Consider the following 16,759-nt stretch of genomic DNA (forward strand, 5'->3'; position numbering starts at 1 on the left):
TATTAGTTCCTTATTTTACAAGATCCACAGCTGGTTTTTATATCAATTTTAAATATTTTGAAGCATATCAAGAATGACATCGATCTTCAAGCTCGTCCAGTTGCTTCGTGCTTAGAACAAGTCCGTCAACTTGTATTGACAAGCGGAAATGTTTTATCAATCGCTGAAGTCACTCAATTGGAGAATTCAGGACGTCAATTAAGATTCCGTGTTGATCGTGCCCACGACAGCTCAGTCAAATTGATTAAGCATCTTCAAAACAGCTACGATGAACTTGATAAGTTACAAGGAGAAATGCATGATTTCTCAAGATGGTTACAGAGTGGACAAGAAGTTTTGGACAATGAGCATGCATACTTGTCAGATTTGAAACAATTGCCAGCACAATCAATCCGTATTAAGGAATTGTTAAAGGAAATCATCGCCCATCAAGCCGATTTAAGATTCATTACGATTTCAACCCAGAAGTTTGTCGATGAAGGCAAGGACTATCTCAATGTTCTTAATGACCTTCGATTATCATTGCCTGAACGATTACCAAACATCGAACCAATCGCAAGCTTCAAATCTCCAGTAAGACAAACTGTCTCAGACTTACAGCAACGCTACAGTGACTTACTTAATCAAGTCAATGCCTTTGCTGATCGTCAAAATAATATCAAGGAAAGCTATCGCATCTATATTGAACAACTTGAGAAGTCTCGCACATGGTTGAGTGATGTCCAATTGCGTGTATCAAGCGTTATTGCACATCCAGTTGGCACTGATATTGAAACTATTCAGGAACAATCAAATATCGCCAAATCTCTTTACAATGAGTTCTTAGCAAATGGAAAATTGATCGATCATTTGCAACAAAGCTTGAATGGCTTACTTGTGTCATTAACTGGAATCACAACACCATCTGAAAATGCACAACTCGAAATTCCAGTTGATGAAGTCAAACGTGATTACAAATCACTTTTGGATGCTGTTGATAACCGATGTAAACTTCTCGAAGTTGCCTTTGTACAAGCACAAGGTGTCCAAGATGCTTTAGACAATCTCATTGCCCATATGAAACAAACTGAAGATAAAATCCATATGCAGTCACAACCAGCATCACTTATTGTTGAGAAATTACTCGAACAAATTCGTGAACATCAATTCATCTTGTCAGATTTGGAGATTCATCGTTCAAGCCTTAACAGTGTGACAGAATCAGCAAAGGAATTGCTTAAAGTTCCATCAAATGCACGACTTGCTAAAGTAATTGAAACCAAGTTACAGAATGTTACTGATCACTATGCAAGATTAAGAGACAAGGCAGTTGCTCACAATGAGTTCTTCGAAGCAATCCTCAAGAAATTGACCAAATTTAATAATGACTCGACCATCGTTGAAAATGAATTGAAGCATCTCCAAGAACTTTCAAATATTGAAGAGAAGTCAGTGGAAGTTCTAATGAAATACTTGCAGGATATTGTTCAAAATCGTAAAAAGATTCAGCCAGCATATGAAGATTGTATTTATCTCGGTAAAGATCTTGTTGAACGTAAGGACGTCACTGACAGTTACGTTGTCAGAGACAAATTGAAGCGACTCCAAACATTATGGGAAAGTCTCGAACGTCGTCTTGATGACAAACTTAAATTGACTAAACAAAAATCCGAGAAATTCGGAGCTTTTGACATTTGCAAGACCGAAATTCTCTTGTGGCTCTCACAAATGGAAACAAGAACATCCGTTTTTGATCCTGTTGCACTTGACTTGACTGTTATTCGCAGACAGTCCGATGAACATAAATTGTTATTCAATGAATACAAAGAGTTCAATCGTGTCATCCAACGCATTAATGATATTGGTGCTGAATATGATTCATTGATCAGAACATCAAGTCCAATTATGAATAATCAAGTTGATCGTCAAGATTTGACTGATTTAACATCAATGCAACAAGAATTATTGGAAATCAATAATCGCTACAATTTCATTGGAGTTCGTCTTAATGACCGTCAAAAGGATTTAGATGATACAAGAGTCGCTGTCCAAAAACAAAAGGAAAATCTTGAAGGATTGAATTCATTCTTGGACAAACTTGAGAAGAATCTTCCAAAATACAACTTGACAGTTCGTGAGAATGCCGAAAAGTGCATCAAGCATGTCCGTAAACAACAAGACGAAATGTACGAAAGACAATCCACACTTGACACAACCAAAATCCAAATTCGTGAATTGCTTCAACTTAAACCAAATGCACCAGGTTCTGAAACATTGAAATATGAATTGGACAGCTTAGTCGATCGCTGGCAACGCCTTGCTGAGTTATTAAAGGAATGTTCAATCTATTCCGAGAAATCACTCGACTTTATCGAAACTCATGACTTAATCTTCAATTGGTTAATATCAAAAGAAAAATTATTCTCAGTTTTGGGTCCAATTTCATCAGATCCACGAACAGTAAGCAGTCAAATGCAACAAGTTTCAGTTCTTCGTGACGAATTTAAGGCACAGCAAACACAATTAGATTATTTGAGAGATATTGGTGGTGGTCTCGTTAATCATTTCGAGCCAACATCACAAGAAGGCAAGGCAATCACGAATAAGATGAATGACATTGAAAAGAAGTGGAATGACTTGGCTGATCAGCTTGAGAAACGCTACAAAAATCTTACAGAAGTCGCAGACACATCTAAAGATTTTGATGCAAGCCTTAATCGTTTGCGTGAGAATTTGCAGCAAATCAGCGATTCACTTGACAATTTACCAAACGACAGCGACTTTGAGGGTAAATTACATAAAATTACGCAATTGGAAAGACAACTTGAAGGTCAACGTCCATTGTTGGCTGATGCTGAAGCAACGGCTGCTACATTAACAAGTGTAATTAGTGATGCCAAATCAAGTGCTGAAATCAAGGCTAAAGTTCAAGCACTTGGCAAACAATATTTGGCATTACAGAGGAAGCTTGACAACATCAAGGCTGAAAATGATGCAGCATTAAAGGACAAGAAACATTTCTTAGAAAATTGTGCCAAAACTATTGGATGGATCGGAAGCAAGCTTGCCAACTTTACAAGTCCACTTCTTATTTCAGCCCATAAGCCAACATTGCAGTACCAAATTGAAACTCATGAGCCAATTTACCGTGAAGTCATATCAAAGGAATATGAAATCATCATGCTGCTTAATCGTGGCAAAGATCTACAACAAAAACTTGGAGAACTTAAAGATCTCGAGAAAATCAACAGCCAATGGACACGATTAAAGGAAGAAGCACAAGATCGTCAAACAAGATTACAGAAAGCTTATGATGTATACAAGAATTACGAAAAGACATCAAGTGGATTCTTACAATGGCTTTCAAATGCAGAACGTGATCTTGCAGCAATGAAGCATGGCATCCTTGTTAAGAAAGAACTCGACAAGGAACTTCGTGATGTCCAAACCTTACGTAATGATGTCCTCAAAAAGTCATCTGATTACGATAAGACACAAAACCTTTGTGGTAACTTCCTCACAGCATGTGATGTTGATAAGGACACATTAATGTCCGAAATGCAAACAACTAAGGAACGATGGGATGAACTTAATCGTCTTATTAATCTCAAGATCGAGAGAATTAACGGTTTTGTTGAAAAAGTCATGGACTTTAGTGATAACTTCAGACAACTTAGTGCCTTGGTTCAAAGAAATGAGGATGCATTTGATTCCTTAGAGAGAATTCATGGTGCCAATGCAGGAAGAGATCCAAGATCTCTTGAAAAGATTAAGACAATCAAAGATGATAATTCAGAATTGAAGAAGAACTTCCAAGATTTGAGAGCTTTAGTAGAAAACATTGCAATTGAAGCACGTCCAGTTGGTTACAACAGTGACAATCTTTATGCTGATTTAGAACGCCTTTCCGATCGTATCTTGACATTACAAGCTCGTCTTGATGATCGTTTTAATGACTTGACAGTTGCCTCAAATGCTGTTGCCAAGTTCAACGAGAGCATCAACTATGTCACATTAGATCTTAGCGCTTTAGAGAATGAAGTTGATGCATTATCAGCACCAGCTCGTGAAGTTAAGGTTGTTAGAAGTCAACTTGATGCTGGCAACGATTTACTTCAGAAGATCGAAGATGTCGGCAATAAGATTTCTGGAATTGAAGCCAATGGTGATACAATGATTGAAAAAGGATACGTCACTCGTCCATCAGAAGTTCATGAGCCACTTGATCAAATCAAACGTAAACGATCACGTCTTGAAAGTCGTACAAAGGATTATATTGAAGCTGTACAGAAAGCACTTAAGAACCTGACAAGATTCTATGAAGATTATGAAGTCGCTTTGAATGAAATTTCTCAAATCGATTTTGAGTTGAAGAAATTGAAGACAATTGGATCTGAAGCAGCACAAATTCGCCTTCAACAACAAGATTTCCAACAATTCAGACGTAATGTTGTTGATCCAATGGAAAGAAAAATTGATGATTTGAACGACTTGGGTAAAGATTTGATTAGATCAGCACATGAAACTGTATCGACTGGCAATTTGGAACATGACCTCGAAAAGATTGTAGAAAAATGGAGTGAGATTAAGTCAAGAGTCTCTGAACGTGACCGAAAATTAGATCAAGCTTTGTTGCAAAGTGGCAAGTTCCATGATGCATTGCAAGGAATCTTAAGATGGCTTGCTGATTCCGAAGAAATGATTAAGAATCAAAAGTCACCAAGCATCGACTACAAAGTTGCCAAGGCTCAACTCCAAGAGCAGAAGTTCTTAATGAAAATGATTGGCGACAATCAGAATTCAGTATCATCGATTTTGAAATTGGGCGAGGAAGTTCTTCAAGGATGTGAACCTGGTGAAAGAACCAACATTGAAATGCAGCTTAAGGATTTAACCGGTCGATTTGATCATCTTAAGAACCAAGCTGGTGATCGTACAAAATTACTTGAAAATGCAGTTGATGTCGCCAAAACATTACAAGATCAGTTGACTCCATTGGTCACATTCCTTGACCGTTCTGAGAGAACTTTGAAGAATCTTGAGAATATTCCATCCGATGAGGACAAGATTCAGCAAGCAATTTACGAACATGACCGCTTGCATAGTGAAGTTTTGTCAAAGGATCCAGATGTTGCAGCCCTTGTGTCATTAAAGAACAGCATCAGAAAATACTTCGAACCTGAAGAAGCCGAATTGGCAAATGATAAAATTGATTCCGTTAGTGATCGCTACAACATGCTTCGTGACGATTCCGAACGTCTTGGTTCTCTTTTGAATAAAACTAAGCAAGAAATTAAGCAGTTTGCTATTGCATACCAAGATCTTTTTGCATGGTGTGACAAACAGGACAGAACTTTGGCACAATTCAAGAATGCATCCGTTCATACTGATGTAATTAATGAACAAGTCAACAAGTTAGAAGATATTAATCGTGAGATTCAAAATAAAGAATCAACAATCCAAACAACGATTGATATTGGCAATGAGCTTCTTCGTAGCATCTCACAAGATGAAGCATTAAAATTGAAGGACAAACTTGATTCATTAGGCAGAAGATACATCGAAATTTCTAAGAAATCATCAGATTATTTGAGTAACGCAAAGGATGCACTTGCATTAGCACAAGACTTCCATGGAGCACATAACCGACTCGTCAACTGGATGCAAAATGCTGAATCAATTCTTGTTGGAAATGCAGCAAGTGAAATTGAAATTCTCACTCTTGAAAGTGACTTGACTAAAATGCGTAGTGAATTGGAAGCACTCAATTCTCTTGGACCACAATTGGCTCAACTATCATCTGAAGAAGGTGGTGCTACAATCGAAGGAATCATCTCACGTGACAATCGTCGATTTGATGCAATTGTCGAACAAATTCAACGTAAAGCTGAACGTCTTCAAATGATTGCACAAAGATCAAAGGAAATCAATGTTGATCTTGACGAACTTATTAATTGGTTCCGTGAAACAGAAGGCAACTTGAGAGATGCAGCTACACCATCAGTTCAACCAAAGGTTGTCAAGAATCAATTACTTGAACATCGTTCATTAAATGACAGCATTTCAAGTCAGAAAGGAAGAGTTCGTGAAGTGACATCAAATGCCAAGAAATTGATAAGAGAACTTCAATCAAGCAATGATAACTTGGATAATATCCGTGAGAAACTTGAAGATCTTAAAGATGTCGTTGATTCAGTCGGAAATTTGAGTGCTGAAAGATTATCAGTTTTGGAACAAGTCGCTCCATTATCAGAGCACTTTGCTGATGCTCAAGATGAACTTGAAAGATGGTTAACTGATACAGAACAAGAAATTTCCATGTTGACAGCACCTGGTGTAAGAGCTGACCAGATCATGCAGCAACAAGAGAAGAATGAGAGATTAATGAATACAGTCGCAAATCATAAGCCATTGATTGACAAATTCAACAAAACTGGTGACGCATTCGCTACTCTTGTAGCTCGTCATGATGCTAATCTTATTCATGATGTTGTTGAGGGTGTAAATACTCGATATAATGCATTGAAGACCGAATTACGTGAAAGACAACTAGCACTCGAAAGAGCATTGCAAGAAACATCGCAATTTGCTGACAAGCTTGAAAATATGTTAAGAACTTTGGCCAATGCCGCTGAACAAGTCAAAAATGGTGAACAAATTTCCGCACATCCACCAAAGATTTCTAACCAAATTGATGAAAATTGGACAATTGCTGATGATTTAGAAAAACGAGAACCAACATTCGTTGCTATCAAGGTAGCTGCTGATGAAATTATTTCAAAAGCGACGAACCATGCAGATCCAGCAGTTAAGGAAATCAAGATGAAACTTGAGAAACTCAATGTTCTCTGGGTCGATGTCCAAAAGGAAGTCAAGATTCGTGACAGCTCATTGAATGACACTCTTAATGCAGCTGAGAAGTTCTGGAACGAACTCCATGTTGTTATGGACAAATTGCGAGAATTGAAGGACACATTAACATCACAAGAACCAGTTGCAACAGAACCAAATGCAATTCAAAGACAAAAGAGTGAATTGGAAGAAGTCGGTCGTGAAATCCAAAACACTAAGCCAGAAGTTGATCAAGTCAGACTCAGTGGAAGCAACTTAATCACTCTCATTGGTGATGCTGAAAAACCAGAAATTAAGAAGCACATTGAAGATTTAGACCAAGCATGGGGTAACATCACAGCTCTTTATGCACAACGTGAAGAGAACCTTATTCAAGCTATGGAAAAAGCAATGCAATTCCATGAGACATTAGAAGCTTTATTGAGATTCCTTGATGAAGCTGAAGAATATATGAGTGGCTTGAAGCCAATTGGTTCTGAAATTGTCCTTGTTAAGCAACAAATCGAGGAACACAAGAACTTCAAAGATCGAGTTGATCCTCATGGAGTGGAAGTTGAAGCACTTAATCGTCAATTGAATGAATTGAGTGAAATTACATCCGTCGATCAAACATCACAAATCCGTAATGGAGTTAATGGAATCAATAAACGATGGGAATCATTGAAACAATCTATGAATGATCGTCAGAAACAACTTGAAAATGCTTTACTTCAACTTGGTCAATTTGAGCATGCATTGAACGAATTATTGGTGTGGATTAAGAAAACACAAACAACATTCGAACAGATTAAGATCGTACCTGGTGATGCTAAGCTTCTTGAAATTGAAATGGCCAAACTTAAGATTCTCATTAATGACGCTCAAGCTCATCAAAATTCAATTGATACAATCAATGATGCTGGAAGGAAGTTACTCGAAAATGATGATCTTATTGATGCATCATCGACAAAAGAGAAGCTTGACAATTTGAACCATCTCTGGCAAGATTTACAACGTAACATTGGTGAGAAGGAAAGAGAACTTGATGAAGAACTCGTTGAAGCACAAAACTTTGCAACAGAAGTACAAGATATTATCACATGGCTTAATGATGTCGACTCAGTTGTCAGTTCAACTAAACCAGTTGGAGGATTACCAGAAACTGCCACAGAACAGCTTGAGAAGTTCATGGAAATTTACAATGAGATTGAAGAAAACCGTGCAAGAGTTGACAATCTTCTAGCACAAGGTGCCAACTATGTCAAGAAACATGCTGAATTGAATGTTAGTTCCAGCAATTTACAACATTCTTTAAGAACACTTAAGCAACGATGGGAAGCTGTAGTATCCAAAGCTGGTGATAAGAAGATCAAATTGGAAATTGCACTTAAAGAAGCCACAGAGTTCCATGAATCTCTTCAAGCCTTTGTCGAATGGTTGACTGATGCTGAAAAACGTCTTACAACAGCTGATCAAATTTCACGAGTTCTTCCAACCGTCACCAAACAAGTTGAAGAACACAAAGCATTCCAAAAGGAAATTGGAACTTATCGCGAGTCAATGTTACAACTTGACAAGAAGGGATCACACTTGAAATACTTCAGTCAGAAGCAGGATGTCATTTTGATCAAAAATCTTCTTGTTTCCGTACAACATCGATGGGAACGAGTTGTTAATAAAGGCACAGAAAGAATGCGTGCATTAGATCATGGATTGAAGGAATCGAAGGAATTCTACGATTCATGGGGATCCTTGATCAGTTGGTTACGTGACAATGAAGCTGAGATGAATAAGATTGACAGTGATCTAAATGGAAGCAACGATTCAGTCAAAGTTAAACAAGCTTTAGAGAAGGTTCAAAATATCCATCGTGGATTATCTGGAAAACAAACTGAATATGATGCACTCTTAAGAGCAGGAAAGGCACTGATTGAAAAAGCACCAAAAACTGATGAGCCAGAATTGACAAGAATGCTTAATGAAATTAAGGAATTGTGGACAAAGAGCTGTTCAAGAAGCATCGAAAGACAACGAAAATTGGAAGAACTCTTGTTATTGTCTGGACAATTTTCAGAAGCACTCATTGCCATCCTCGAATGGCTTAAGAAAGCTAAGGAAATACTTACAGACGAGACTCCAATTCATGGTGATATTGATACAGTTTCAGGCTTAGTTGATAAGCACAAGAGATTTGAAGCTGATCTTGAAAAGAGATCTAAACCAATTGATAATGTCATTGAAAATGGAAAGAGACTTGATCCAAATAATACAACACCAGAAATTATCAAGAATCTTCGTGAAGTTGAGTCACTATGGGCCTTCGTAAAGACTATGAATGAACAAAAGACAGAAGAATTACAGAAAGCAGTTAGAGAAGCTGAGAAATTACACAAGAATGTCAACATCCTTATGGAATGGCTATCTGATGCTGAACAAAAACTGAAATACGCTCCAGCAGTTCCAAGTGATGAAGCTGAAGCACAACGGATGCTCAGTGAATTCAACGTCTTCCTTTACGAAATGCGTGATAAGGAAGTTGAAAAGAATGATACTCTCGAATTGGCACAAAATATTCTCAACAGAGCTCATCCAGATGCAATTAAAATCTTGCGTACAATCATTCAGACCATTCAGCAACGATGGGATGAAATTTCACAATGGGCACTTAATCGTGAAAATAAACTATCTAGTCATTTACAATCATTGAAAGATCTGGACGGAACAATTGATGATCTTCTTGCATGGCTTACAGGATTAGAAAGAACATTAAAGAATCTTGAAGCTGAGGATCTTCCAAATAATGTTCCAGAGGTTGAAAAACTTATTGAAGATCACAAAGAATTCATGGAAAATACAGCTGGTCGACAAAATGAAATCGATTTGATTTGCAAGCCAAGTAAGGCCAAGCCATCGCTAAAGGAAGCTAGAAAACCTTCCAGAACAGCAATGCGAACTACCAGGTAAGCTTTTGTGTGACTTTCGATTTGTTTTTAATTTCTATTGAGTGTTAAGTCAGTAATACATCAACTTCCGAACTCTACACTCTTGGCTGGATCTTTTGAGCTAGAGATAGGAAGCATAACTGACTCAATCTAACAATTCATATCTTGGTGCTTATTTAAAGAACAATTTGCATCAAACTTTTTCTGTTTTTGTTTTGATTAACAATTATTTTAAATTTTGAAATCGCCAGTCGTCTCTCGCCATCGGCAATTTCTGAAGCGAAGGCTGCAGCTGACAATGGTTTACCGCATTATGGACCTAAATTTTCACCTGGGTATGTAAATTTGTGTTGCTTTTTGTGATGTTTTACAATTTTCTGTGAGTAATTCCTGATTATCAACATTATTAACATCTTTTCCTTCCATACAGTGTGGCTGAAATCGATTTCCGCTCACCACGCGCCAGAACATTATGGGATAAATGGCGTAATGTCTGGATGCTTGCATGGGATCGTCAAAAGAGACTCCACGAGCATCTCATGTCGTTACGTGAACAACAAAAATTACAGTCATTCGATTGGGATGATTGGAGAAAGAGATTCCTTAAGTTCCACAATCACAAGCGATCACGTGTTGTTGAATTCTTGAAGAAGATTGATAAGAAGCAGAATGGATTAATTCCACGAGAAGTCTTCGTTAATGAGATTATATCATCAAGTAAGATCACTCATATTTACCAAGTAGATCCTTGGAAGTAATCATGTCATTTTAAATTAACAGAAGCACCAACAAAACGTTTTGAAGTTGAAGCAGTTAGTGATAAATTCGATCCAGTGAGCGAAGGAGTCATTGACTGGGAAGAATTCTTAATTGCCCTCAAGCCAGAATGGCAACAAGAGCCAAAACACGAAGCTGACAAAATTCATGATGAAGTTCGTCGTCTAGTCATGCTTTGTACATGTCGTCAGAAATTCCGTGTCTTCCAAGTTGGCGAAGGCAAATACAGAGTAAGTTATTGTGTTTTTTTTGTTGTTCCTGTTTGATATGTAATTTTTATGTCCTTAATGTTGTCAATTAAAACAGTTTGGTGCTGAACAAAAACTCCGTTTAGTTCGAATTTTAAGAAGTACTGTTATGGTTCGTGTTGGAGGAGGTTGGATAGCCTTAGATGAATTCTTATTAAAGAACGATCCATGCAGAGGTAAGTTGTGTCTTCTATTCCTTTTTTTTTTATCTATCAACTAACCAAATCCTTTTTGAATTTTGTGACAAAAAAAAATATATTTTTGACCACATTTTTAACATTTCTCATTCTTTAATCTCTTCTTAAACTTGCAAACATGAATAATGTTGGGAAAATTTCGTAAAAAAAAATCTTAAATTCATTATTATGTAAAATAGTGGCTTTAGTATTGCCTCTAAGAAACCCATTTCATCCATGGGAGCATGAACCTTGTTGTCCTTTGGGTAAAGATACATGTTAAGTCGTAGAAAATAGACATTTTTGTTTGCTTAAGAATTGAAAGTTGATTTGATAGCGGAAATTTTAATTTTGAATTTTTGAAAACCATGCAAATGTTATTTGTTTTTGAAAGCATTTGTATGGTTTTGAAATTTTTCTTAACGGTTTTTTTTTTTTGCAAACAATTTTTGTAGGAAAAAGTTTAATTATTGATTATGCCTTTTATATCTGTTTTTGTGAGTTGTGCTTTCACATTTTCAAATTTTTGAGTGTTTTGTCATATTTGAACTGTTTCCAATATTATCAAGATCCAGAAGCTTATTCATTAGTTATAGTCAGAATCATTCATTTCATTGCATTAAGTTATGTATTTTGGCACCTTATTAGATGACCTATGCTACCAATCAAATTACCAAAATTCTCTCTTTTATCATTTTTTCTTTGAATGTTTTCACTTTTCAATACAAAAGCCAAACCAGGATTTTGTAAGTAACACAATTTGTGGATTTGATACACAAAAGTAGCCTGGAACTTTTAATTAATTTCCATTTTTTTTCTCTATTTTACTGTTTAATGTGATTCTTTTTAAATAGATTCCAATTGGCGCTATAATTACGCTTAATAAGCTTTTCGGATAATATTTAATTAGTATATAATAATTGCTTGTTCCTTCCTTCCGTTTTTTTTATACATCCATAAACCCATACTAAATAATAAATTTGAATTGAATTTTTGAAGCACGTGGCAAAACTAACACAGAACTTCGAGAAGAATTTGTCCTTGCTGCCGGTGTTTCACAGACCATGCAAGCTTTTACACCTCGCCAATCCATTTCATCCGCTAGTCCTGGACAGGTAAGTTTTGTGGTTTTTTATAAATGATTAACTATCGACCATTTGTGATGCATGTAATTTATTTATTTTTTGTGTGGCAAATTAACGACATTATGGGAGTTCTTCTGTGTGATCCAATACTAGTTAGAATAGATCCAATCATTCCTTTTTATGAGACGTCTCTCAAAACGTTAAAAAAAATTATTTGTTATTTCTATGTTAGCATCAGAAACTTTGGCAATGTTACAGCCGATATTTGAAAGTTTGAGAGCTGATTCTGAAAATTCATCGATGTTTTCGTTTCCAATGTTAACGTCCAGTAATGTCAAATACCATAAAGTTAATTCTTTGTTGCGTCGTACGAATTTGCCACGAATTTCTGTATCACAATGTCATTCGGTAAGGAATCGAATGATATCAAGACTGTCCATAAAATTATAAGATCTTCAAAATATTAATTAAATTTACTATATTCCATAGCCATCCCGCGACTATTCATCAAAATCACGACAAGGTTCGACAACAGCTGATTCCGATCACTCAGATTCCGTTAGTGTTGGTCGTCGAACACCATCGAGAACTCCATTATATACGAAAACATCGATTCCAGTAAGATCGAGTCTTACGCCATCGACATCGTCACGACCCACGAGTAAACCTGTATCACGTCACGGATCGTCAATGTCTTTAGCAAGTAATGACGAATCGACGCCTACAAGAATACCGACAAGGAAAATCGGTACAACACCGAGAACACCAACATCAAGTACTAAACCGCCAGTATCGTCTGCAAGCAAGGCACGATTATTATCAAAGTAAGTTAAATTAATTTATGACTTAAATATACAACACTAACATAATTTCTACTAAACTTCACTCTTAAGTACTCCTTCAAAAATACCAATTCGTCAGCAGTCAATTGATGAGTGAAATACACTCAATCGGGTAAATCTTAATGTGTGCCGTTCTTGTGTTTCTGTCCATTTTTTGTTCTTTTATTTTGAATCGGTTCTAATTAACGGTCGTTTCAAATTTGAATTACTTTATTGTTTCGTTTTGTGTAGTTTTACGCCCTTTAAAATATATTATTTGAATGTTAATTAACCGTTATTTTCTTAATTATTTTAACAGGAAAGCAGAGGAGAAACCACCATTTAGATAATTTAAACACCACAAAGTATGATTTTCGTGGGACCATCAACAAAATAATTAATTAATCAACTAACATCACAGAGATACAATTGTTCATGAAAATTACAATAAACTATATAAACGGCAGACTAATTTAGCAATTAAAGAAATGTGACATGCTAATTAACTAATAGTCATAAATATAATTAAGTTTCAATTTTTAATTTTGTTTTGAATTATGCATATAAATCAGCATAAAAACATATTTTTAATATTAATCATAAGAAAATTTATCTTTTTATATCAATAATAACAATCATAATTGTTGCTAAAGCATTGTTGAACCTTACTTTTTATTACCTATGCTAAAAGCACATTTTATAACGCAAAAATGAGATAGTCAATAAAGAAAAATGTTACTATAATTATCGTCTTAGTCTACTTTATTACTATGTATATCAACACTATTTAGTTATAGTTACTTTCAGGTATTACATCTACCATTTATACTTATTATGAATAAAAAAAATCGCTAATTAATTAAATGTAATTAAGGTTAATTTTCCAATGTTTTAATGTACTTTTGGACTGCTCTAGTTCCTTCACTAATTGCATACTTTCCTAATTCTCCTGGCAATAATAACATTGTGCTGGTTTGAATATCGCGGCTTGTCATTGTTGCATGCTTGTTGTGATGTGTTAAGCCTGATGCTTCCTTTGCCAATTTTTCAAATGTATCGATGACGAAGCTGTTTAAGATACTCATTGCGCTGGACGAAATGCTACATTCTGGATGAACTTGTTTTAGTACTTTATAGATAAATCGTCCATACGATTCGTTGCGCTTATGTTTACGGATTTTCTTCTGCATATTAGGAATGATTTGCTTTGCTAAAGCAGCTTTCTTTGATGCCTCCAATGTTTCCTTACCAAATGCCATTTTTATATACTTTAATCAATAAATTTTTAATAAATATTTTAGTTTACGTGTTTACTCTTTAATGTCAAAAAACTGAATGAAAATTTGGCCAAAAATGTGCTATTTTTATAGGAAGAAAAAACAAAATGGCGGACGTAAATAAAAGAAAATATTAATTCTAATTTATCTTCTTTAATTTGAATTTTAATGCTCAAAAAATTAGATTAAACCTTCGAAAACATCACATTCTACATACTTAATATCGTGAAATCACTTAATTTGTATTATTTAATGTCTAATTTTGGCTGAAAAAATGTTCAATTAAAATCATTAAATTATGCATCTAATACAGGAAAGGATCTGCTCACACAACGATCAAAATGAAGAACAAGGTTAGTATTAATAAGTTATTTTAAGTAGAATATGAAATTTTACCAGAATTTGGTAAAATTAGGCTTTGAAATAAACAATAAAAAATGTGAATATTATTATACTAAAAATAACGAACTTTTTAAATTTGAAATTTAACGGCCATTGAAAATTTAAAATGAAAAACCTTACAAAAGGGAAAATTGTAAGGTTCTGAGTTGAAAAAAAAGAACGCAGCTGCGAAAAATCATAAAAAAATTAATTAAATAGACGACAACAGAGTAAGTACCTATTAATGTGCATAAAATTTAAGGATTTAAATGAAATTTAATTGGCAGTAAAACTCAAAAGTAGATAGAATTACTGAATTATTGTCATGTTTTTATTTATCAATGTCTTAAATGAATTAACAGCTTTTATCTAATTTATGAATTAATTCCCCATACTTTCTGTTCAATCCAGTCCACATAGGATTCAACATTTGTATAAATAGCAACAGAATTTTCACCTCCACATAATGAAATTCCATAACTTGTGACTCCAGCTATGATTTGCACGCATTTGTTTGCTGGAGATGCTATTTGAAGTGGACCTGTGAAATTCAAAGGCATACGTTAAAGACATTGTAATATTGAAGGATGAAATAGAAGCTTACCTCCAGAGTCTCCCTAAAAGTTCAACGTATGAAAAAAGGAATGACATTTTAGTGATTTTATAGAATTTAGTAATAATTAAATCATTTTACCCCGCAAGTATCTTTTGTTTCTGAAATACAGACAAAATAAAGCTGATTAGAATCAGTGAATATTGTAATTAAGTGAGATAAGCAAGATTTCTGGAGTTGTGATTGAATTGAACTTGATTGGATTGCTACGATTAGTTTTCTAAATTCTATTGACAATACATGACGTCAATTTCAGTTAAACATCATTGTCTAGTTCCACGAATCTGTACATTATGGATCTTTGCAAACTTGGAACTTTTTAAAAGCTAATTAAGCTCCAGAATCATGCTTATTTCCTTAACACTCTCAAACTTACCATGACCAGCACATATTTGTGTATTGTCTAAAGTCTCATCCTCCATATATTCTCGACATCTGTCAATATGTTGGATATTCAGTTCCGCTTTTTGCAAAATATCAGAACCTTTATCTATATATGGTTGTGTCATTCCCCAGCCAGTTACAACAGCTTTTTGAATATTTACATGTTTGCTTGGTGTCATTAAGCATGCAGGTCGAACGAATTTTGAAAATGTCACCTTACTGACAAGTTTAATTACAGCAATATCATTTTTCATCCGACTTGATTTATACTTTTCATGACTTATAAATGATTGTATTCCTATGTCTTGGTACGATCCTTGTACAGTTGCATTTAAGTTTAGAGCTCCAAGACGAACAATTGATGATGGTATACCTTCGAAGAATTTGCAATGTGCTGATGTTAATATAAATTGATCAGAAATTAAGGTTCCACCGCATATAAAACGTACAACTTGAGATCTATTAACATATGCAATTGCTGCCATGTGAGGATATTCCCCATCTTTTGCATTCTCTCCATTAATGATTAATCCTTGTGATCCTTTACAGTCATCAACTACGACATTATGGATTGTAGGCCTTATTGAAAGAGAACCAGTTGGCACAATTCTTTTTGACAATTTCAGATATTCTTCGCATTTCCTGTCACTTACTCGAGAATGTCGTGCTGGTTGTTGCGGAAAGAAGAAATTTGAAGCTTGATGTTGAATATTTTGCTGCACGGGTCGATAATAACGATTCGTCGTTTGTTGAAAATTCTGACGGAAGCCTAAATCATTCGGAAACCAAATGTCTTGTGAGGCTGCATACTCAAAAATCACAATAAGTGTGATAAAGGTGATAAAGCTTCTCATTATCGATGCTGCATACAAATCAGGAGATCAAAAGATTATCAAGCTTTATAGACTGAAATGCACAACAATCCACTGAGATGATTGAATTAAGACTGTCGAATTTGAAGCTGTGCGCTGTTTTATTTGTGCTACTCATGTGAGAACATCCATCCCTTTCTCTCCGCGTATTTTCCCAATGATAGTTCTCGATTACGTTCATTCATTAACTTGTGATGATCTTTCGTGACACAAAATAAAGTGAAGAATTGATTATACTGCATATCGAATAACTTATTTCCAAAAAATTGGCATTACTTAAAAATACAATTTAGGATAAACGATAAAGAACTAGCCATAAAGATTTTTATTCTCGCCAATAACCTGTTCGATCCTTTATTGTTCTGAATTGCTG

General features: G+C 35.2%; 3 protein-coding genes across 3 annotated transcripts in view; 1 reads left to right on the forward strand and 2 right to left on the reverse strand.

The window, feature by feature from the left end:
- The window catches only part of LOC139098515 (uncharacterized), a 33,692-nt gene extending 20,089 nt beyond the window's left edge, over positions 1 to 13,603 (forward strand). The window contains exons 5-12 of the mRNA XM_070650749.1: positions 64 to 9,770; positions 10,004 to 10,087; positions 10,183 to 10,469; positions 10,533 to 10,759; positions 10,836 to 10,953; positions 12,271 to 12,446; positions 12,528 to 12,862; positions 13,179 to 13,603. Of these exons, the coding sequence (XP_070506850.1) occupies positions 64 to 9,770; positions 10,004 to 10,087; positions 10,183 to 10,469; positions 10,533 to 10,759; positions 10,836 to 10,953; positions 12,271 to 12,446; positions 12,528 to 12,862; positions 13,179 to 13,209 (10,965 nt within the window). The 3' untranslated portion in view covers positions 13,210 to 13,603. The remainder of the gene's footprint in view (positions 1 to 63; positions 9,771 to 10,003; positions 10,088 to 10,182; positions 10,470 to 10,532; positions 10,760 to 10,835; positions 10,954 to 12,270; positions 12,447 to 12,527; positions 12,863 to 13,178) is intronic.
- Positions 13,604 to 13,734: 131 nt separating this feature from the next.
- LOC139098525 (histone H2B-like) lies at positions 13,735 to 14,118 on the reverse strand. Its single transcript, XM_070650759.1, has one exon. The coding sequence runs from the start codon at positions 14,116 to 14,118 to the stop codon at positions 13,735 to 13,737; it is 384 nt and encodes a 127-aa protein (XP_070506860.1).
- Positions 14,119 to 14,821: 703 nt separating this feature from the next.
- On the reverse strand, positions 14,822 to 16,751 carry LOC139099052 (serine protease snake-like). The gene is made up of 5 exons (XM_070651451.1): positions 16,663 to 16,751; positions 15,507 to 16,585; positions 15,212 to 15,231; positions 15,122 to 15,134; positions 14,822 to 15,058 (listed from the first exon to the last, which is right to left on the reverse strand). The coding sequence occupies exons 2-5, from the start codon at positions 16,366 to 16,368 to the stop codon at positions 14,892 to 14,894; spliced, it is 1,062 nt and encodes a 353-aa protein (XP_070507552.1). The 5' UTR covers positions 16,369 to 16,585; positions 16,663 to 16,751; the 3' UTR covers positions 14,822 to 14,891.
- Between the last annotated feature and the right edge of the window lie 8 nt (positions 16,752 to 16,759).

The sequence above is a fragment of the Chironomus tepperi genome, unplaced genomic scaffold, assembly GCF_022539635.2.
Source record: "Chironomus tepperi strain 1889 unplaced genomic scaffold, CSIRO-AGI_Ctep_v1 contig_37, whole genome shotgun sequence".
Classification (NCBI taxonomy): domain Eukaryota; kingdom Metazoa; phylum Arthropoda; class Insecta; order Diptera; family Chironomidae; genus Chironomus; species Chironomus tepperi.

Bases quoted from the DNA above. Each gene is read 5' to 3' on its own strand.
- LOC139098525 (XM_070650759.1), bottom strand. From the start codon at position 14,118: ATGGCATTTGGTAAGGAAACATTGGAGGCATCAAAGAAAGCTGCTTTA.
- LOC139099052 (XM_070651451.1), bottom strand. From the start codon at position 16,368: ATGAGAAGCTTTATCACCTTTATCACACTTATTGTGATTTTTGAGTAT. The intron at 15,232-15,506 runs GTAAGTTTGAGA...TCTGTATTTCAG, and splicing joins ACAAATATGTGCTGGTCATG to AAACAAAAGATACTTGCGGG.